The following is a 24,871-nucleotide window of genomic DNA, read 5'->3' on the forward strand; positions in this document are numbered from 1 at the left end:
TCTGAGGGCCCTTGCCAAATCTTTTCAGCCTTCTGAAGGGGAAGAGCCATTGTCGGGCCCTCTTCACGACTGTGTTGGTGTGTTTGGACCATGGCTGATCCTTCGTGATGTGGACACCGAGGAACTTGAAGCGCTCGACCCGTTCCACTAAATCCCTGTCGCTGTGAATGGGGGTGCTCGGCCCTCCGTTTCCTGTAGTCCACGATTAACTCCTTTTTCTTGATGACATTGAGGGAATGGTGGTTGTCCGGGCACCACACTGCCAGGTCTCTGACTCCCTCCCTATAGGCTGTCTCATCAGGTGATCAGGCACAACACCGTCGTGTTGTCGGCAAACTTAATGATGGTGTTGCAGTCGTGCAGGGCCACGCAGTCGTGGGTGAACAGGGAGTACAGAATGGGACTAAGCTAGCACCTTAGAGGGGCCCCCGTGTTGAGGGTCAGCATGGCGGATGTGTTGTTGCCTACCCTCACCACCTGGGGGCAGCCCGTCCAGGATCCAGTTGCAAAGGGAAGTGTTCAGTTCCAAGGTCCTTAACTTAGGGATGAGCTTGGAGGGCGCTATGGTGTTTAACGCTGATCTATAGTCAATGAACAGCATTCTCATGTCGATGTTCCTTTTGTCTATCTGGGGCCGTGTGGAGTGCAATAGAGATTGCGCCATCTGTGGATCTGTTGGATCTTGAATAGGCTCCAATGTTGTGATCTTTGACACATGCAGGGAATAACTAGCAACACTACTAATGGTGGTACTGTAGCAGTGGAATTAACAGAATGAAAAAACATCTCTCCTCTGAGATATGCACTATCCATTCATCCTTTTCATCCGCTGAACAACGACTAGTCTGATGTCCCTGACATTACACACAGAATCAGGGAATGTAGCATGGTGGTGTTACTGGGAGAAATATAAATTATCTCCTATAAAATATGCACCATCCATGGTCCTTCATCATCATGCCTGAACAGCATCTGATGTCCTTAACATTACACACACAGGGAGAATATGAATGCTGCCATTAATAATGCTGTGTGATGCTTTCAGATGGGTCTTATTCATTAGCAAACACAAAAATACATTTAATCCGCAGGTGCAAGGAATTAACACCTAATTAGTGCTATAGAGGAGAAGGTAATTAGATGTGTGTGTGTGTGTGTGCCACTGAAGGAACTGGGCTCTCGCATCATTCGAACACCAGAATGATGAAGATGTGATGTCACAGAATGTTTTTAATTCTATCCTGAGCTGAAGGATTGAAAGATCTTACTTACAGAAGAAAGTGTAGGCTGAACTTCAATAGCATTACTGTAGGTAACTAGTGAATGAGTTTATATTTGAATGTATGGCCAGTGGCCACCGCCTTGTAGACCTACTGCATGGTAACAAACTGTAGGCTCCAGTATTGGACCATCAGCTAGCTTCCTGGAGTCATTACCATAACTGTATTCTACATGGTAGCTAGTAGAGTTAAACTAGTCACTAACAGAAGTCAACCCTTCCTTAACAGAAGCATTGTTCCACCGTGTATCACTTCCTTTCTAGAGTCATTTATGCAATCACTTACCCACCTGCAGTGTGAGTGGTACTGGGAATTTTAAGTACATCATTAGCACAAGAAACAATATTTATGAAATATTTAATTTTATTAATATGGAAATGAATCCAGGAAGTTAATGTTATTATGCCATCCATTTCACTAGAAATTAGGATGCTTTGACTGCGAGTGTCACGCCGACCATTGTGTACTGAACGCTAATGAATATGACATTTATTGAATGCCGAAAGACTTGGATGGATGGATGGATGGATGGATAAATAAATGGATGGATTAATGAATTAACAAACATTATTGAATAAACTTGATGTACTCAAATCTGTTCTGCACTAAAGTGCACTGTATGGTGTGTGTGTGTGTGTGTGTTTATTGTTATAGTGATTCAACTAATAGTGAGTGAGTGACCAGAATGAAATAAATGGCATGTTAGCTCACCAATATCACCAATCTCATCCCCCTCTCCTTCTCTTCCAGGCCATGAAGGTGGTGTCCAAGAAGAAGCTGATGAAGCAGTATGGATTCCCACGTACGTGGAACACTGTTTGGCTTTTACACATTCAACACTCATTGGTCTCTGGTCCTCTGGAGCTCAGTTGGTGTCATTGATTTCCCTGTACCACCCACACGTAAACAATGTATACACGCATGACTGTAAGTCATGTTGGATAAAAGTGTCTTCTAAATGGAATATATTATATAATTACAATCCAGCTCAAAGGACCATCAAACAAAGGATACAGATAGGATGTTAAGTAGTGTGACCACATGCTCCAGATTGGGCGGGGCAGTCACACATTTCAGTCCCACGTCCTGCAACCAAACAATCCTGCATTTTATCAACAAATTAAAACACCACTAATTTACAAAAAAAAGTTTGATTTGTCCTGTATTTCAGTCATACATTCCAACCTGTCTTTTGGGGTTGCACTTATGACAAGATATACAGTGCATTCGGGAAAGTATTCAGACCCCGTTACTTTTTCAAAGTGTTAAGTTACAGCTTTATTCTAACATTAATTAAATCGTTTTTTCCCCCCTCATCAATCTACACACAATACCCCATAATGACAAAGCAAAAACAGGTTTGTAAGAAATGTTTGGAAATGTATTAAAAATAACAAACTGAAATATAACATTTACATAAGTATTCAGACCCTTTACTCAGTACTTTGTTGAAGCACCTTTGGCAACGATTACAGTCTCAGGTCTTCTTGGGTATGACTCTACAAGCTTGGCACACCTGTATTTGGGGAGTTTCTCCCATTCAGCTCTGCAGATCCTCTCAAGTTCTGTCAGGTTGGATGGGGAGTGTCGCTGCACAGCTATTTTCAGGTCTCTCCAGAGATGTCCCCTCCCTGACCAAGGCCCTTCTCCCCCGATTGCTCAGTTTGGCCGGGCGGCCAGTTCTATGAAGAGTCTTTCTGGTTCCAAACTTTTTCCATTTAAGAATGATGGAGGCCACTGTGTTCTAGACCTTCAATCCTGCAGAAATGTTTTGGCTACCCTTCCCCAGATTTGTGCCTCGACACAATCATGTCTCGGAGCTCTACGGATAATCCCTTTGACCTCATGGCTTGGTTTTTGCTCTGACATGCACGGTCAACTGTGGGACTTTATATAGACAGCTGTGTGCCTTTCCAAATCATGTTTAATCTATTGAATTTACCACAAGTGGACTCCCAGAAATTTGATGAAACAGCTCAAGGATGATCAATGGAAACAGGACACACTTGAGCTAAATTTAGAGTCTCATAGCAAAGGGTCTGAACACTTATGTAAATAAGGTATTTCTGTTTTTAATTTTTAATACGTTATCAAAAATGTATAAAAACCTGTTTTTGCTTTGTGATTATGGGGTATGTATTGTGTGCTGATTGATGAATAAGGCACAAAATGTGGAAAAGGGAAAGGGGTCTGGATGCTTTCTGAATGCACTGTATATCATAAGGATTTCGCACTGGTGATGTAAAACACTTCTCCAATTGCTGTCAACTGCTGTTGAGATCTGTTATTCTGTGCAGCGCAAAATCGAGACGTGGGCCAATGTCATATCGTCAACCAATCACATTTGTCAAATCGTTTCGGGCAAAATTCCAGCTAAATTTGGAGAGAACAGCTTGGAGAGGACTACTTACGAAGAGCTACAAAAGTAAGGAGGCCTAAGTCACTATTATTCGAGTCACAGGCATGTCACAAGATCCCGTTCTCAAGTCGACTCCCAAGTACAATGTGTCGAGTCTCGAGTCAAGTCCAAGCATTCTAAGAGCAGGTCGCTGCGCAAATGTAGCTTGTCATTATAGCCATAAACGGTGATGCATTTTCAAAACACAAGATATAGAAATAACCTGGGTTTTAGACCTGCATTTTGAGCTGAAAGTCATTTATGTTAGCAGTCAATAATCAACTAAGGATATCATGTCACATTTTCACTTCTCTGGAGTCCAGAGCAAGCAGGATCATATGGTCTACCTGTACACAGCGGAGGATGCAAGATCTGATGGAAAGCATGATTTGTCTAGCTTTTTTCTTCCTTACAAATATTGTAATTCATTTGTCAGAATATGTTACATCTTCATCCCATTAGTATTGCAGGTAGTACGATGTTACAGCTATCTCTAGACACATAACCACTGAGGTATATAATTAGAAACGCACCCGAACTAGGCCTATTTGAAATATGAAAATAATCAGTGGAATCATCACCAGGTCTGGCAAAGATGCGTCTGTAGCAGATTGCTAAACTGTATTTTATATGGATAATATGAGTGTAGTCTACTCTGTTTTTGCCATGAAAACCCATAGAAAATGAAACATCTGCTTTCAGGTCACTAATCTGGATATGTTGTCACGACCGTCATGGGAAAAAGACCAAAGCGCAACGTGATGAGCGTACATTACTTTTTATTTCGGAATGACGCCAACAAAACAAGACACAAACGTGACGCTTACAGGGCTAAGTGCCACAAACAAAGTTAACTACCCACAACAAAAGGAGGGAAAAAGGGCTACCTAAGTATGATTCCCAATCAGAGACAACGATAGACAGCTGTCCCTGATTGAGAACCATACCCAGCCAACACATAGAAACACAAATGATAGAAATAAAGGACATATAATGCCCACCCAAATCACACATATGACATATGCCCATTTTTGTGTGCCAATGCTGATGACTGGTCATTGGTCAACAGTCAAAACAAGCAAATCTTTGGTTCTGAAGAACAGATTAGATGTTTTTGAAACAAGATTTGGTGCAATGCCGTAGGCCTATGTTAGTGATCTGATTGAATAAGCAAAAGTATTCATATGAAATACAAATGGTAGGCTATATGAAGCCTATTAAAATATGAATAAAAAAATCCCATTCAGTTTCACACTCGCTGTTCTATGTAAGCTACACTAGTCTGTCTCGTAAATGTCCCTCAAATCATTCCCTTGTCCCCACAATTGGGTATTTTAAATGTGGTCACACTAATCTTAAGCAGTAGCATGACACCTGTATACACTTGGCTTCTCTCATGTACCCAGATATGAGTGATTTTAAGGATAATTATTGACTTGTGTCTCATATATGCTTTGTGAGACTGCTAACAGGGACTTTGTTGTGGAGGGTGTTGATTAGGATGCTTTCAAGGAAATTGCCTTTCTTAATTGCACCTAAAGAGATTAATAAAATTGTATTGAATTTAATGGAATTGTCAGCTAACGTGAGGTTGGTGGTTTGTGTGGCTGTTGTGATTCCCTGCAGGTCGCCCCCCTCCTAGAGGACCCAAGGTGGCGGTCCAAGGAGAGCAGCCCAAAGTCCTAGGCCCCCTGGAGAGGGTCTACCAGGAGATTGCCATACTCAGGAAGCTGGACCATCTCAACATAGTCAAACTGGTGGAGGTGAGGATATAGCCTACCCAGGTAGCACATAACGTTCTGAGAACCATATGTTTTTTAAAGCTTGGTGAGAGCGTGGTTTTCCCATCCTTATTTTTACAACCTTCTCACAACTTTCAGGGAATGGTGCAATAAAATTGCTTGGCTTTGGAACATTCTCAGCACATTTAAGGAACTTGACCAAAAAAACGTTATTTTATTGGTATTTCATTACTTTAACAGAAGTTTCTTCAAACATGTTTACATTTAATACCATTTTGGGTAATGTTCTAGAGACGTTCTTCAACTGGTTTGACAATGGAGTGTTCTCAAATAGTTGAGAGAACGTTAAGAAAACAACGTTCTTCTATGAGAATTTCAGTACTTCTGCATAACGTTTCCTAAAGGTTTTTAAAAATATATAAAAAATATACAGCTGAAGTCGGAAGTTTACATACACCTTGGCCAAATACATTTAAACTCAGTTTTTCACAATTCCTGACGTTTAAACGTCCCTGTTTTACGTCAGTTAGAATCACCACTTTATTTTAAGAATGTGAAATGTCAGAATAATAGTAGAGAGAATGATTCATTTCAGCTTTTATTTCTTTCATCACATTCCCAGTGGGTCAGAAGTTTACATACACTCAATTAGTATTTAGTAGCATTGCCTTTAAATTGTTTAACTTAGGTAAAACGCTTCAGGTAGCCTCCCACAAGCTTCCCACAATAAGTTGGGTGAATTTTAGCCCATTCCTCCTGACAGAGCTGGTGTAACTGAGTCAGGTTTGTAGGCCTCCTTGCTCGCACATGCATTTTCAGTTCTGCCCACACATTTTCTATTGGATTGAGGTCAGGAGGTTGTGATGGCCATTCCAATACCTTGACTTTGTTGTCCTTAAGCCATTTTACCACAACTTTGGAAGTATGCTTGGGGTCATTGTCCATTTAGAAGACCCATTTGCGACCAAGCTTTAACTTCTGGAGATGTTGCTTCAATATATCCACATAATGTTCCCTCCTCATGATGCCATCTATTTTGTGCACCAGTCGTTCCTGCAGCAAAGCACCCCCACAACATGATGATGCCACACCGTGCTTCACGGTTGGGATGGTGTTCTTCGGCTTGCAAGCATCCCCCTTTTTCCTCCAAACATAATAATGGTCATTATAGCCAAACAGTTCTTTTTTTGTTTCATCAGACCAGACTACATTTCTCCAAAAAGTACGATCTTTGTCCCCATGTGCAGCTGCAAACCGTAGTCTGGCTTTTTTATGGCAGTTCTGGAGCAGTGGCTTCTTCCTTGCTGAGCGACCTTTCCGGGTATGTCAATATAGGACTTGTTTTACTGTGGATATAGATACTTTTGTACCTGTCTCCACCAGCATCTTCACAAGGTCCTTTGCTGTTCTGTTCTGGGATTGACTTGCACTTTTCGCACCAAAGTACTTTAATCTCTAGGAGACAGAACACGTCTGCTTCCTGAGCGGAATGACAGCTGCGTGGTCCCATGGTGTTTATCCTTGCCTACTATTGTTTGTGCAGATGAACGTGGAACCTTCAGGCATTTGGAAATTGCTCCCAAGGATGAACCAGACTTGGAGGTCTACAATGGTTTTTCTGAGGGCTGATATCTTTTGATTTTCCTATGATGTCAAGGAAAGAGGCACTGAGTTTGAAGGTAGGCCTTGAAATACATCCACAGGTACACCTCCAATTGACTCAAATGATGGCAATTAGCCTAACCATTACATCTTTTTGGGGAATTTTCCAAACTGTTTATAGGCACAGTCAACTTAGTGTATGTAAACTTCTGACCCACTGGAATTGTGATAAGTGAAATAATCTGTCTGTAAACAATTTTTGGAAAAATGACTTGTGTCATGCACAAAGTAGATGTCCTAACCGACTTGCCAAAACTATAGTTTGTTAACAAGACATTTTTGGAGTGGTTGAAAAATGAGTTTTAATGACTCCAACCTAAGTGTACAGTATGTAAACTTCTGACTTCAACTGTACATTCCGTTGTCATTATCAACAAAATTCTCTGTTTATCTTCTTAACCCTTTGACATGTACGAACAAAAGGGTGTGATCATTCTACAGTTGTCCCTGTAACGTATGCTCAAACAGGTGTGATTAGAACACTTATTTAGAACATGCTGTTACGATTGATTACAACAGTCAGCGTTTGAGCTGGCCACATTGTTTTGTTACAGAAACATTTTGCACAAACAGTTACAACATTTTGTCCTCAATATGAGCAGTTTATTTTTGGATGCAATGTTCAGACATTCACAGAAGTAGCAACAGCATAACACAATTCTCATCCAAACCGGAAAATGTAGGCTACATTAGTTGTAGCGCTAACTGAGAAAAGTTACCTAACACAAGCGGTGTTAGGTCTCGACTGACAGAAACCATATATGAATTATCTAATAGCAATTACTGTTTACAATTCGTCACATCACGAGTGACCTAACCAGTGATCAAAATAATTGAGTAAAAATCTAAAGTAACCCGAAGATGAGTAGTTTGTGCACGCCGCCATGTTTGTTTTTTCGTGTCAACCAAAGAGAAGAGATTGCAAGATGAGTTGGGTCTGTTTGCAGTATGCATATTGAAGGGGTTGTGTCATCTATCATCATTTAATGCCATCATTCGCTTCTGGAAGTTTACTCAAAAGACGAGTGAACCGTCCCTTCACCTCGTTTTGTTATAACGTCTTTGTTCTGACAGACATTTACGTGACAACCAGAATGTATTGTATGATGTCAACAAACATGGCACCACACAAAGCTAAGAATTAGCTTAGCATTAGCTCATAGTCAGTACAACCTTCAAATGTGTCCATTACAATCTATGCAAGTATCGGAATGCATAATTTGTCACCAGTACTTGAAAACGTGAATAAAATAGTAAATACATTATGCTCTATACATACAGGTACATACGGTGTGTAACAGTAGATACATTTAATAATGGCGCCGGAGGGGATGGTTGCCGTTTTACGAGTTCCTAACCAACTGTGCTATTTTGTTTGTTTTTTGCATTGTTTGTAACAAATTTTATACATAATGTTGCTGCTACCGTCTCTTATGACCGAAAAGAGCTTCTGGACTACAGAACAGCGATTACTCACCTCGAACTGGACAAAGATTTTTTCTTTAATGATTCGAACGCAAAGGATATACTGTTTTGTCAAGACAAAACGTGAAGAAAAGACTGAGAAAAGTAGGTAAAGTAGGTAAAACTTTGCACACTCTTGGCATTCTCTCAACCAACTTCATGAGGTGGTCACCTGAAAGGCATTTCAATTAACTGTTGTGCCTTGTTAAAAATGTATTTGTTTAATTTCTTTCCTTCTTAATGTGTTTGAGCCAATCAGTTGTGTTGTGACAAGGTAGGGGTGGTAAAAAGAAGATGACACCTAATTTGGAAAAAGAGCAAGGCCATATTATGTCAAGAACAGCTCAAATAAGCAAAGAGAAACAACAGACCATCATATTACTTTAAGAACTTTTAAAGTTTCTTCAACTGCAGTTGCAAAACCATCAAGCGCTATGATGAAACTGTCTCTCATGAGGACCGCCACAGGAAAGGAAGACCCAGAGTTACCTCTGCTGCAGAGGATAAGTTCATTACAGTTACCAGCCTCAGAATTTGCAGCCCAAATAAATGTTTCACAGAGTTCAAATAACAGACACATCTCAACATTAACTGTTCAAACAAAACTCTGTGAATCAGGACTTCATGGTCGAATTGCTGCAAAGAAACCACTACTAAAGGAAACCAATAAGAAGAGGAGAACGGCTTGGGCAAGAAACATGAGCAATGGACATTAGACCAGTGGAAATCTGTCCTTGGTCGGATGAGTCCAAATTTAAGATTTTTGGTTCCAACCGCCATGTCTTTGTGAGACGCAGAGTAGATGTATGGATGATCTCTGCATGTGCGGTTCCCACCGTGAAGCATGGAGGAGGAGGTGTGATGTGGGGGTGCTTTACAGGTGACACTGTCTGCGATTGATTAGGTACACTCAACCAGCATGGCTACCACAGCATTCTGCAGTGATACGCCATCTCATCTGGTTTGTGCTTAGTGGGACTATTATTTGTTTTTCAACAGGACAATGACCCAACACACCTCCAGGCTGTGAAGGGCCATTTGACCAAGATGGAGAGCGATGGAGCGCTGCATCAGATGACCTGGCCTCCACAATCACCAGACCTCAACCCAATTGAGATGGTTTGGGATGAGTTGGACCACAGAGTGAAGGAAAAGCAGCGAACATGTGCTCAGCTTATGTGGGAACTCCTTCATGACTGTTGGAAAAGCAGAGATAGGTGTGGCTAAAGCTTACGAGGGTGTGAACGATGCTGAATGAGTTTAGGCAAATAAGAGCTCTACAGTAGGTACCAAAACATTCAAAGGCCACTTTTCTCAAAAGTGAGTATACAAGTTGATACATTTTCAAAGCAGAATTACTTTCCCATTGTTTCTCAATTGTAGTGTATGAGAAACCATTTTTTAATCACTGAGTCTCTACTTTTATCCAATGTAAAAAAACAATTTAAAATGTTGCTACATAAGACCAATTTGAGCCGGTCAGTCACATATTTAATTACCTTCAAATAACCTATATTTTCCATTCTCAGATCGGCCATAAAACATCCCAGGACAAATTTCACAGAACCAGAGTAAAACGTTCTCAGAACATCCCAGAAACCTAAAAATGTACACAGCTTTGTACGAGATCTTCAGTTTTTTGGCAATTTCTCACATAGAATGGCCTTCATTTCTCAGAACATGAATAGACTGATGAGATTCAGAAGATCTTTGTTTCTGGACATTTTGAGCCTGTAATCAAACCCACAAATGCTGATGCTCCAGATACTCAATGAGGCCAAAGAAGGCCCGTTTTATTGCTTCTTTAATCAGGACAACAGTTTTCAGCTGTGCCAACATAATTGGAAAAGGGTTTTCTAATGATCAATTAGCCTTTTAAAATGATGAACTTGGATTAGCTAACACAACGTGCTATTGGAACACAGGGTTGCTGATAATGGGCCTCTGTAAGCCTATGTAGATATTCCATTAAAAATCTTCCGTTTCCTGCTGCAATAGTCATTTACAACATTAACAATGTCTACACTGTATTTCTGATCAATTTGATGTTATTTTAATGGACAAAATAATTGCTTTTCCTTCAAAAACAAGGACATTTCTAAGTGACCCCAAACTTTTGAACGGTAGTGTATGTTCCCAGAACAGGCAACATTTTCACTTCTCTTCTCACAATGTTGAAAAAACATTTAGTTTTACCAGTCATTCTATTTATAGCTTCATTCCCACAACAATGTGAAACCAGAAACAGACACACAATTTCCAAGGAACCAAATGTGCTAGCTGGGAAGGAGTGTACTTTATATGGGATAGGGTGCCATTTGGGATGCAATCAAGTTCTGCGCTGCTTACCACAGTGGCTTATGTAAAGGAGATGGGAATAGATGGGAGAGGCACATTTAGAGATGATAGACAGAAAAGCACCGCACTGACCCTCTCTCTCCTCTCCCAAGTGACACCATCAGAGTGCTCTTCAATCACAGGCAGATGGCGGGGGCTCCCAGCCGTAATTGAGTGCCTCATCAGAGCAGGATGGAGGGCTGGGTGGGTGGAGGGCTAGGTGTTGGTGGATAGAGGGCTCGGGGAGGGCTGGGGCTGGAGTCAGTGGGTGGCAACATGCCAGGCCCGCCAGTCATAATGAGTTTACAGTGAAAGGAGGGCAGGGTTTAGAAACTGGGGATGGGATGGAGTCAGTGGGTGGCCATGGGTACCTCTGGGGCTCCCAGCAGCACTGTGCCAGTCATTCGTAATGAGTTTACAGTGAAAGTGGAGCTCCTCTTAGCTTAGTATTTCAACTCTACAGCCCCATCCCAGAGCAGCCAGCCGCCCTCCTTTCCCAGGGCTGGATTAAGAAACCGAAATGCGTGGCCAATCTGACAATGACAAACTGAGATCAATCTGGTCTTGAATTCAAACAAACCCTTGCATTATGTGGCTAAGCAATGAGGAGAAACTGAAATGTTTTTTTGTTCATTGTGTATTTCCGTTTGCGGAATATTTAGATAAAGCGTTAAAGTGTTAAACAAATCAAAATATATTTTATATTTGAGATTCTTCAAAGTAGCCACCCTTTGCCTTGATGACAGCTTTGCACACTATTGGCATTCTCTCAACCAGCTTCATGAGGTAGTCACCTGGTATGCATTTCAATTAACAGGTGTGCCTTCTTAAAAGTTAATTTGTGGAATTTCTTTCCTCCTTAATGCGTTTGACCCGGTTGTGATGTGACAAGGTAGGGGTGGTATACAGAAAAAAGCCTTATTTGGTAAAATACCAAGTCCATATTATGGCAAGAACAGCTCAAATAAGCACTGAGAAATTACCAAATAGGGCTATCTTCTGCACACCAACCCTACCTGGTCACAACACAACTGATTGGCTCAAACACATTAAGAAAGAAAGAAATTCCTAACATTTCGTATATGTATATATGTATGTATACGTATATATATGTATATATATATATATGTATACGTATATGTATGTATGTATATGTATGTATATGTATATATATACATACATATATGTATATATATATATATGTATGTGTGTATGTATATGTATGTATATGTATGTATATGTATGTATATGTATGTATATATATATATATATATATATATATACAGATAAATAGATACATAAAAATGAAACAGAAGGCATTTGAACCCAGTCTGGCATATATATATATATATATATATATATATATATATATATATATATATATATATACATACATGTATACATACATACATATATATATATATATATATATATGTATATGTGTATATATATATATATATACATACGTATATATACATATACATACATATATATATATGTATATGTATATATACATATACATACATATATATATATGTATATGTATATATACATATACATACATATACATATATATATATATATATACATATATACATATATATATATATATATATATATATATATACATATATATATATATATATATGTATATATGTATGTATACGTATATATATGTATATATATATATATGTATTCGTATATGTATGTATGTATATGTATGTATATGTATATATATACATACATATATATATATATATATATGTATGTATATGTATATATACATATATATATATATATATATATATATATATATATATATGTATGTATATATATATATATATATATATACAGATATATAGATACATAAAAATGAAACAGAAGGCATTTGAACCCAGTCTGGCATATATATATATATATATATATATATATATATATATATATATATATATATATATATATATGTATATATATATATATATATATATATATATATATATATATATATATATATATGTATGTATATGTATATATACGTATGTATATATATATATATATATATATATATATATACACATATACATATACATATATATATACGTATATATATATATACACATATACATATACATATATATATATATGTACAGTACCAGTCAAAAGTTTGGTCACACCTACTCATTCAAGGGTTTTCTCTTTATTTTCACTATTTTCTACATTGTAGAATAATAGTGAAGACATCAGAACTATGAAATAACACATATGGAATCATGTAGTAACGAAAAAAAGTGTTAAACAAATCAAAATATATTTTATATTTGAGATTCTTCAAAGTAGCCACCCTTTGCCTTGATGACAGCTTTGCACACTATTGGCATTCTCTCAACCAGCTTCATGAGGTAGTCACCTGGTATGCATTTCAATTAACAGGTGTGCCTTCTTAAAAGTTAATTTGTGGAATTTCTTTCCTCCTTAATGCGTTTGACCCGGTTGTGATGTGGCAAGGTAGGGGTGGTATACAGAAAAAAGCCTTATTTGGTAAAATACCAAGTCCATATTATGGCAAGAACAGCTCAAATAAGCACTGAGAAATTACCAAATAGGGCTATCTTCTGCACACCAACCCTACCTGGTCACAACACAACTGATTGGCTCAAACACATTAAGAAAGAAAGAAATTCCTAACATTTCAGACCAGAAAAGTCCTAGCCCATGTCAGCTAACATTTTTTAGCTAGATGTTTTTGCTCATTGATTTTGCTATCACATGAACAGGAAATTAACTTTAAAACTGCTAAATGTTCTTTCCATCCCATGGCAAAAAAAAATGGAATTGCAGGAAATTAGCTTTAAAATGGCGCGGGGTGTTCCCCAATGATGTAAGGGGGGCCCTAGTGAAACAGTTTGGCAAACACTGTTCTACTGTACTGGGCCTGGGTTGGGTCTAGGATGGGACCATATTAATAGTGCTTTGTTAATGAATTTTAGAGCCAATATTGGATTCTAGACCAGTAAAATGTTCTTATTATGCTCAGAACCTTTCTCTCCTTTTCAAATATTACTGTTTCTGCTAGAGGAAAATGTAAAACATAACATGGCAATTTCATTTGTCACAGATGGTTAGTACAATGATAGAGTACATGTTAGATATTAACATCCCCCTCGTTTGGGCCTCAGTTCAAACTGGCATCTAACATACTCTTAAGAAAGGTGCTTTAAAGGCCAATGAATACTTGTTACGCTGCATTATTCAGTGTAATGCTAATGCCATGTCCTTATTCTATAGGGTTGTTACAGGAATTAAATTCCTCTATGTTTTAATACCCAATTACAATGAAACACTCTGTCAATTCATAAGAATTTGTAAGACTCTTATTTGTATAAAATGGACAGAGACCAGTCTTTAAAATCAACCAGCAGCGTTTATTCTCGAGAGTACTACCCATGATACATTTTACCACAGGTTATAAACTGAAAATGGCGTCATTAGTTTTTGTACTAGCCCGTCTCATCTCCGCTCCAGTACAATGGCTATATGGTTCTCAAGTTTCCCACATCGTCTCTCCCTACTAAGATAATTTACGATCAGAGCCAAGGTCTGCCTGTGTAGATAAGCCTTCTAGCCAGTCTGGCTATAAGTTCATTCATTTCTACCAAGGAACAGACAGTCATTGTTCTAATTCTTGATTATATTTACACACATTATATTCAGTACTAGGATTATAAAGAAAATTCATACATATACAGTAATATAATAGTATTCTGATTAGTCAGTCCTGATTGAAATGTATACATAATTAGTCATTATTGATAAATTCCCTTAACAAGAGTCTGTTGTGTATTCTATTATATGAGGTATTCCTGATGATGTGTTATCATTGTTGCAGGTGTTGGATGATCCTGCAGAGGACAACCTCCACATGGGTATGTACCTCACCAGACTGCTCTCTCCCGCTCTCTTGATGTGCACTTAATCTCCCATTGACATTAATGAATGATTTATGTGAGAGTCCAAGTTGAGCGTGCTTATCTCAAACTCTAAATCAGCCTGTTGCTGCCCTTAGCAGTTGGCATAGCTGACTCCATATGAAAATGCTAAACTAGAGGACAGCTCATTAATGAAGCCCTTACCACAAACTCTTAGAAAAAAGGTTTCTTCATTTGTCCCCATAGGAGAACCCTTTTTGGTTTCAAGTAGAACCCTTTAGCTGTGAAAGTGAAGGTGGTGAAAGGGTTTCACGTAGAACATTGTATTAGTAAAAGGGCTCCACGTGTTCTCCTATGGGGCCAATTGAAAAACCCTTTATGGTTCTAGGAAGAACCTTCTTTTCTAAGAGTGAACCACAACTCCACAGGGTACATAGACTATGGCTGGATTCCTTCGACCAGTACTAGTAGGGAAAGGGGGATAACTAGTCAGTTGTACAACTGAATGCATTCAACTGAAATGTGCTTACCGCATTTAACCCATCCCCTCTGAATCAGAGGTCGGGGGGCTGCCTTAATCAGCTGACGAGGAACAGTGGGTTAACTGTCTTGCTCAGGGGCAGAATTACAGATTTTAACTTGTCAGCTCTGGGATTCGATTCAGCAACCTTTCGGTCACTGGCCCAAGGTAGTAGGCATGGCAGTAGAAAGAAAGGCGGAATTAGGTATCAAACCACCTAATCTACTGTAGCTAAGCATGGCCATTGGCTAATGAAATTATTGAGCTCATTTAAGGCCCCGGGTGAAAAGATGTTGTAACTTGGTGTGTGTGTCTGTCAGTCTTCAACCCATTTTGCAGAGTTCTAGAATATACTACAGTCTCTTTGACAGACATGTATGTACTGTACGGTGCATTTGAAAAGTATTCAGACCACTTGACTTTATCCACATTTTGTTATGTTACAGCCTTATTCTAAAATTGGTTAAATTGTTTTTCCCCCTCTTCAAACTACACCCTGTAAAGACAAAGCAAAAAAAGCTTTTTTGACATTTTTGCAAATTAATTATTATTTTTTTAAACATAAATAACACATTTACATAAGTATTCATAACCTTTACTCAGTACTTTGTTGAAGCACCTTTGGCAGTGATTACAGCATTGAGTCTTCTTGGGTATGATGCTACAAGCTTGGCACACCTGTATTTGGGGAGTTTCTCCCATTCTTCTCTGCTGATCCTCTCCAGCTCTGTCAGGTTGGATGGGGAGCGTCACTGCACAGCTATATTCAGGTCTCGATTGGATTCAAGTCCGGGCTCTGGCTGGGCCACTCAAAGACATTCAGTGACTTGTCCCGAAGCCACTCCTTGCATTCTCTTGGCTGTGTGCTTAGGGTGAGTGTCCTGTTGGAAGGTGAAACTTCGCCCCAGTCTGAGGTCCTGAGCGCTCTGAGCAGGTTTTCATCATGGATCTCTCTGGACTTTGCTCCGTTCGTCTTTCCCTCACTCTTGACTGGTCTTCCAGTACCTGCCACTGAAAAACATCCCCACAGCATGATGCTGCCACCACCATGCTTCACCGTAGGGATGGTGCCAGGTTTCCTCCAGACGTGAAGCTTGGCATTTAGGCCAAATAGTTCAATCTTGGTTTCATCAGACCAGAGAATCTTGTTTCTCATGGTCTGAGAGTCCTTTAGGTGCCTTTTGGCAAACTCCAAGTGGGCTGTCATGCCTTTTACTGAGGAGTGGCTTCCGTCTGACAACTCTACCATGAAGTTGGAGTTGGTTGTCCTTCTGGAAGGTTCTCCCATCTCCACTCTGGAGCTCTGTCGGAGTGACCATCGGGTTCTTGGTCACCTCCCTGACCAAGGCCCTTCTCTACCTATTGCTCAGTTTGGTCGGGCGGCCAGCCAAACTTCTTCCATTCAAGAATGATGGAGGCCACTGTGCTCCTGGGGACCTTCAATGCTGCAGAAATGTTTTGGTACCCTTCCCCAGATCTGTGCCCCGACACAATCCTGTCTCGGAGCTCTACGGACAATTCCTTCGACCTTATGACTTGGTCTTTGCTCTGACATGCAATGTCAACTGTAGGTGTGTGCCTTTCCAAATAATGCCCAATCAATTGAATTTAACACAGGTGCACTCCAATCAAGTTCTAGAATTATCTCAAGGATGATCAATGGAAACCGGATGCACCTGAGCTCAAGTTCGAGTGTAGCATTTCGCTACACTCGCATTATCTGCTAACCATGTGTATGTGACCAATACAATTTGATTTGGTTTGAGTCTCATAACAAAGGGTCTGAATACTTATGTAAATAGGTATTTATGCATTTTATTTTTAATACATTTGCAAAAAATGTCTAAAACCTGTTTTATCTTTGTCATTATGGGGTATTGTATGTAGAGTGATGAGATGTTTTATTTATTTAATCAATTTTAGAATAAAGCTGTACATAACAAAATGTGGAAAAAGGGAAGGGGTCTGAATACTTTCTGAATGCACCGTATGTAGACTGATGTGTTTCTCTTCTCTCCCTCTCCTGCAGTGTTTGATTTGATGCCAAAGGGGTGAGTAGCACTTTCTCCAACAATAAGTAAAGCCTGGTCCCCACCCCCATCCTGGTCTCATAGACTAGACATGAACACGTGTGCATGAACATGTACACGTAAATTCAGGATACTTAAATTAGTATGATATGTTATGTTTGGTATGGTTACAAAAGACATATGGTTACTTAATGCAAAAACAAAACTAGAGTGGTTGGTCGGGGTGAATGGTTGGGGCATATAATGTGAACATCTAGCAACCCAAAGGTTGGGAGTTTGAATCTCATTATGGTCAACTTATGCTTTAGCTAATTTGCAACTTTTCAACTACTTACTACTTTTTAGCTACATTGCAACTGTTTAGCATGTTAGCTAACCCTTTCCCTAACCTTAAATGTAACCGTTTTAGCTAACCCTTCCCCTAACCGTAACCATTTAACCTAACTCCTAAACTTATCCCAAACCTTAACACCAACCTCTAGCCTCGCTAACGTTAGCCAGCTAGCAGACATTAGCAACCTAGCAAAATTTGTAACATATATCATAAGTTTAGCAAATTCTGAACATATTGTACGTTTTGCTAATTCGTAACATATTGTACGTTTTGCGAATTCGTAACATATAATACGAATTGTAATTCGTAACATCTCATACCAAATGGGTGATGGACTCCCACAAATGAATACATACCATATGAAATGTAATATATCACATTCTCGCACAGCCGCGATCTGCCTACTGACACTAGCCTACCAGATGAGCGAAATGTCTTCTATGCGCGCTTCGAAGCAAGCAACACTGATGCATTCATAAGAGCAGCAGCTGTTCCGGATGACTGTGTGATCACGCTCTCCATAGCCGATATGAGTAAGACCTTTAAACAGGTCAACATTCTCAAGACCGCAGGGCCAGACGGATTACCAGGACGTTACTCCAAGCATGTGCTGACCAACTTGCAAGTGTCTTCACTGATATTTTCAACCTGTCCCTGACTGAGTCTGTAATACCAACATGTTTCAAGCAGACCACCATTGTTCCTGTGCCCAAGAACAAGAAGGTAACCTGCCTAAATGACTACCGACCCATAGCACTCATGTCTGTAGCCATGAAGTGTTTTGAAAGGCTGGTCATGGCTCACATCAACACCATTATCCCAGAAACCATAGACCCACTCCAATTTGCACACTGCCCCAACAGATCCACAGATGACGCAATCTCTATTGCACTCCACAGTTTGCAGATGACACAACAGTGGTAGGCCTGATCACCGACAACGATGAGACAGCCTATAGGGAGGTCTACACCTGTCAGTGTAGTAACAACCTCTCCCTCAACGTGATCAAGACAAAGGAAATGATCGTGGACTACAGGAAAAGGAGGGCCGAGCACGCACCCATTTTCATTGATAGGACTGAAGTAGAACAGGTTGAGAGCTTCAAGTTCCTTGGTGTCCACATCACCAACAAACTATCATGGTCCAAACACACCAAGACAGTTATGATGAGGGCACCACAACACCTATTTCCCCTCAAGAGACTGAAAAGATTTGGCATGGGTCCTAAGATCCTCAAAAAGTTATACAGCTGCACCATCGAGAGCATCCTGACTGGTTGCATCACTGCCTGTTAAGGCAACGGCTCTGCATCCATCCGTAAGGCGCTACAGAGGGTAGTGCGCACGGCCCAGTACATCACTGGGGCCAAGCTTCCTGCCATCCAGGACCTCTATACCAGGCGGTGTCAGAGGAAGGCCCTAAAGATTGTCAAAGACTCCAGCCACCCTAGTCATAGATTGTTCTCTCTGCTACTGCACGGCAAGTGGTACTGGAGTGCCAAGTCTAGGTCCAAAAGGCTTCTTAACAGCTTCTATCCCCAAGCCATAAGACTTCTGAACAGCTAATCAAATGGCTACCCGGACAATTAGCATTGAACCGGGTAGCCAAATGTACATCAAGTACATTTCTTTAGGAAAGTAGTGGAGTAAAAGTTGTCAAAAATATAAATAATAAAGTAAATTACAGATACCCCAAAAACTACTTAAGTAGTATTTTAAAGTATTTTTACTTAAGTACTTTCCACCACTGCTCGGATTTACATACAGAATAATATGAAATGCTCTGAGACCAGGTTGCCATCCCCTCTTCCATTTTCCCCTCATCCCCCTTCTCCTCTCTTCCCTCTCTCCGGTGTTCTCCTTCATTACTCAAAGCTGATGTAGTTCCTGTGTTTGTTCACTGCTCCCCCCTCTCTCTCTCTCTCTCTCTCTCTCTCTCTCTCTCTCTCTCTCTCTCTCTCTCTCTCTCTCTCTCTCTCTCTCACCAGAGGGATTCATTACGTGCTTATGTTTTACACTTGACAGTTATTATCAGTGGTATTAGCACTACACCAGTGCACCAGGTTTTCTCTACACTTTCTACACTCTACATCCCTTCCTGTAGAAAAATGGACCCAAAGACATTTTGGACCCATAGACGCTTTGGACACCAAAGACGCAAATGTAATATTAATATCAGCTATACTCTACAAAAGTCCCTCCTACTTCCTGGATTATATCTCATATTGTTTTTGAATGAGATTCAAAAGTATTATCATTAAAATGCTATAAACAGTAGGTTTAAAAGGTAAAACCTTTTGTTAATCCCATTCAAAAACAGTATGGGACATGTTCCAGGAAGTAGGCAGGACTTTCACAGCACATTATCAGCTATTAGTAATATGATTCCCCTGTTTCTATCACAAAGAAGCCAATTTGATGTGTAGCTAACGGCTTTATGACATTATGAAGAAAACAGAAGAAATAGAGGTTGTCGCATGGGGGAGTTATTTCTGAATCAAGACATTTTGCTTCAATGGAAGGGAAACTTTTCCCAGCTAATCCACCTATTGCCTATTTAACTGTTACTCAGACAGAGAGAGGGAGAAAAAGAGGAAAGGAAAAGAATAAGGGGAAAGAGATATCTGTCTCTATCCCTCTCTCTCTCTCTCTCTCTCTCTCTCTGTCTTTTTCTCTCGCTAACTCTCTCTGTGTGTTTGTGTGTTGGTTCCTGATGCGGTCCCAGTCCAGTGATGGAGGTCCCCACAGACAGCCCCTTCACTGAGGAGCAAACACGCCTCTACTTCAGAGACATTGTCCTGGGCATTGAGTACTGTGAGTACCAGCATCATACTCCTCCCTCTCCTCTCATCTTCCTCCCCTCTTCCTCCCTTACTGCTCCTCCACCCCTCCTTGAGAGAGATCGTTCTCAATATCCTGGGCATGGAGCGCTGTAAGGACCCACATACATGTATACATGATTGTAGGTACCATCCGAGGGTCTCGCTCTGAGCTACCAGACTACCCCACTACCCTCATATCAATCTCAGTGGAGAGGCAAGCCAGACACCACCACTGCCTCCATTAAACTGAACAGCGTTGAACAGTGTGCCTGGTAGATTTCCGATTCCATTTCCCCCCTCTTTGTGTTTTCCACTCATCCCTCATCTATCTCCCATCCAGCCACAGTATGTTCAGGTTCCAAAGAGCTTCTCTGTTCTGGTGTGTCACACACAATCTCCCCTCAGCGCCATTGAGCTCATAACCAATTAGGGCTTTTCTAAGGCCATTTTAGCCTGAGTGTGGTCTGGCTCACAGGGCTATGAGCACAATCAGTACATCAATAGGTAAACTGTACTGTAGTAGCGTTGTAGAGAATGGGCTACGTAGGAAGTGTATGCTCTCTATACAGTAGGGGAATTTGGTTTGGTTTGTTATTGTAAATGTTATGATTGGGTGTATGGGTTTGTTGTTGGTCTCTATGTTTATGTACAAGCATGTGGAAATTAATTTCCTTCTTGGAGGACAATATAATCCAATCTAATGTGCTCTGTAGGCTTCTGTAGAAGCATGGCAAAGCTTGGGCTACACTCTTAGAAAAAAGGTACTATCTAGAAGGGTTCTTCGGCAGTCGCCACAGGAGAACCAACCCTTTGAATAACCCTTTTTGGTTCCAGGTAGAACCAAAAACTAGCTCCTGTTTGATCTCATTACTAACTCAAACACTTAATCTGAAAAAATGACAAGTTAATTAGTTTGTAATGGTGATTTCAGAAACAAAGGCTACATTTGTTGCATTACAACCAGTAATTTAAGTAGATTTTTATTTGGATTTCATGTAATGAACTTACACAAAATAGTCCAAATTGGTGAACTGAAATGAAAAAAATGACTTGTTTTCAAAAAAAAGTAAAACATTTTAAACGGAAAAGTGGTGCGTGCATATGTATTCACGCCCTAAATAAGATCTGGTGCAACAATTACCTTCAGAAGTTACATAATTAGTTAGTTTGCACACAGGTGGACTTTATTTAAGTGTCACATGATCTGGGCCGCCCATCAAAACTCAGGGACCAGGCAAGGAGGGCATTAATAAGAGAGGCAACAAAGAGACCAAGGATAACCTTGAAGGTGCTGCAAAGCTCCACAGCGGAGATTGGAGTATCTGACTATAGGACCTTTTTAAGCCGTACACTCCACAGAGCTGGGCTTTTACGGAAGAGTGGACAGAAAAAAGCAATTTCTTAAAGAAAAAAGTAAGTGAACACGTTTGGTGTTCACCAAAAGGCATGTGGGAGACTCCCCAAACATATGGAAGAAGGTACTCTGGTCAGATGAGAATAAAATTGAGCTTTTTGGACATCAAGGAAAACGCAATGTCTGGCGCAAACCCAGCACCTCATCATAATTTGCAAATAAATTCATAAAGAATTCTACAATGGGATTTTCTGGATTTTTTTTCTCATTTTGTCTGTCATAGTTGAAGTGTACCTATGATGAAAATTACAGGCCTCTCTCATCTTTTTAAGTGGGAGAACTTGCACAATTGGTGGCTGACTAAATACTTTTTTGCCCCACTGTAGGTGTTAAATGTGTTGGGCCAGTAACCGAATGGTCACTGGTTTGAATCCATGAGCCAACTACGTAAAACATCTGTCGATGTGCCTTTGAGTAAGGCACTTAACCCTAATTGCTCTTGTAAGTTGCTCTGGATAAGAGTATCTGCCAAATGACTAAAATGTATAATGAGTAAGATGTCTTCCTATTTGCCTGGTATTAGAAGTAGAGGAGCTCCTGTCTCCTGATTCTGCCTCTTCGACCCTACTCTGCTCCCGTTCTGCATCTTATGACTTGCACTTTCTTCCCAGCCGGCTCGGCCCTCCTCTCCTGCCCTACCTTCCTGACCTTTTTCTCTTTCCAGATGAAATCCTGCAACTAGTGAAGTCCGGCCGCCCAACAACCTACCCACTCGACCCAACCCATCCTTCTCCAGACCATCTCTGGAGACCTTCTCACGTTCCTCATCAACTCATCCCTGACCACTGGCTGCATCTCCTCTCACTTCAAAATAGCTAGAGTCACCATTCCCCTCCTCAAGAAAACAACACTCGATCAATCTGACATCAAAAAATGACAGACTGGTATCCCATCTTTCTTTTCCTTCCAAAATACTTGAGCATTCTGTCTCGGACCAACTCTCTCGCTATCTCTCTCAGAACGATCTTGACCGGACGGAACCAGGAACCTTCAAGACGGGGGTCACTCAACCAAGACTTTGCACCTCTGTATCCCGGAGGCTCTCCACACTGCCAATTCTGACTCTCTCCTCAGTTCTCATCCTCCTAGATCTATCCGCTGCCTTCGACACCATGAACCATCAAATCCTGCTCTACACCCTCTCAGGGCTGGGCGTCTCAGGCTCTACACACTCTTGGATTGCATCCTACCTGGCAGGCCAGTCCTACCAGGTGACGTGGGGAGGATCTCGGTCTGCACCATGTACTCTCACTACTGGTGTCCCCCAGGGCTCGGTTGGTGGCCCTCTCCTCTTCTCTCTATACACCAAGTCACTCAGCTCCGTCATATCCTCACACGGTTTCTTCTATCGTTGCTATGCGGTGTTCAACCTTCCCAAGTTCTCCCATGTCACTCCGCACACTCCACTGGGTCCAGTCGAAGCTCGCGTCCACTACAAGACCATAGTACTTGCCTATGGAGCAGCAAAAGGAACTGCCCCTCCCTACCTTCAGGCTATACTCAAACCCTACACCCCAACCCGAGTACTCCGTTCTGACACCTCTGGTCTCTTGGCAGCTCCCGCTCAGCCCAGTCAAAGCTCTTCTCTGTCCTGGCACCCCAATGATGGAACCAGCTTCACTCTGAAGCTAGGACAGCAGAGTCCCTGTCCATCCATCTAAAACCCTACCTACCTCTTCAAAGAGTACTTCATGAAAGGCAAAAAATACTGCCTTTCGTGAAGTAACACTCACACTTTCCCCCCTTACTAGCATTGCCCTGCAATTTTCTGACCCCAGAAAATGCTGGATCTTTGCCAAATCATAATGGTCAGGTGCAGGCCCATGGAATACTAAGTTCTACAAGGTGCTATTTTGCTAGAATACCCTGTAAAATGCCTATCTCTCGTTCTCTCTCTCTCCATTCTCCTCAGTGCACTACCAGAAGATTGTCCACCGGGACATTAAGCCTGCTAACGTGCTGCTGGGGGATGACGGCCATGTGAAGATTGCTGACTTTGGGGTCAGTAACCAGTTTGAGGGCAACGATGCCCTGCTCTCCTCTACGGCTGGGACTCCTGCTTTCATGGCCCCAGAGACCCTGTCAGATATCCACCAGAGCTTCAGTGGAAAGGTATGGTCAAAGAGTGTGTGTGTGTGGGAGAGGGGTGGGTGTGTGTGTGTGTGTGTATGTGTGTGTGCTTTCTCGTTGCAGTACAATATTTTTGCTAACATGGGGAATGTATATTTCCCAGGCTGTTTATATAGAGCTGTGGATGTTCAAGGGTTGGCAGCATCGGTTGCAGTAGATGTTGGCCTGTAGCCAGCCGAGCCATGGAACAAGCTGAGGAACAGGAGGCAAAACAGGAGGAAGAGGAATAAAAACCATGAAATTAAAATGAGCCGCCGCCAGTCAAAGTGGAGCAGAGAGGAGAGCGGTGGGTGAGGAGAGGGGAGGGGAGGATAGGAGAAGAGAGGGAAGGAGAGGAGAGCATTTGTGGGGCCAACGATGCCAGGAGGAAGCCTACCTCTCTCCCTCCTTCGCTCTCTATCTCTCGCTCTCTTTCCGTGCCCCTCCCTGCATACTTTAGCAACAAGCGTCAGGCAGCGAGACGAGAGGAGAGGAGAGGAGAGGAGAGGAGAGGAGCAGAGCAGAGTCCATCACTAGGCAGCACAACACACATCAGCATATTTGTGCTGCTCTGACTGACAGCTCATCTCTTTGGGCTTCTATTTAATCAGCCCACCCGCTTTTATATAAGATAACTAATTCATTTTCAGGCCTTTTTCTGGATAATCCCCGAATGGCCGTTTGATTTGATGGGTTTGGTCACGGACAGGAAGACCCTGCCTGCAACTGAGAACTTGGAACAGAAAATTGCACGACAGGCAAAACTGTCAGCAGAGTATGAATTGGGTAGGAGACAAGTGCTCTAGGCCACTAGCCTTCCTTCTGTCTGTCTTC

The 24,871-nt window shown here is 41.1% G+C and overlaps 1 protein-coding gene across 3 annotated transcripts in view; it reads left to right on the forward strand.

The window, feature by feature from the left end:
* Positions 1–24,871, forward strand: part of LOC139422096 (calcium/calmodulin-dependent protein kinase kinase 1-like) — a 128,321-nt gene that overhangs the window by 72,061 nt on the left and 31,389 nt on the right. For all 3 annotated transcript variants that reach the window (XM_071173247.1, XM_071173246.1, XM_071173244.1), the window contains 6 exons: positions 2,031–2,082; positions 5,305–5,441; positions 14,770–14,806; positions 17,359–17,380; positions 20,418–20,506; positions 23,841–24,040. In XM_071173247.1, the coding sequence (XP_071029348.1) occupies positions 2,031–2,082; positions 5,305–5,441; positions 14,770–14,806; positions 17,359–17,380; positions 20,418–20,506; positions 23,841–24,040 (537 nt within the window). The remainder of the gene's footprint in view (positions 1–2,030; positions 2,083–5,304; positions 5,442–14,769; positions 14,807–17,358; positions 17,381–20,417; positions 20,507–23,840; positions 24,041–24,871) is intronic.

Source organism: Oncorhynchus clarkii, chromosome 12 (genome assembly GCF_045791955.1).
Source record: "Oncorhynchus clarkii lewisi isolate Uvic-CL-2024 chromosome 12, UVic_Ocla_1.0, whole genome shotgun sequence".
Lineage (NCBI taxonomy): Eukaryota > Metazoa > Chordata > Actinopteri > Salmoniformes > Salmonidae > Oncorhynchus > Oncorhynchus clarkii.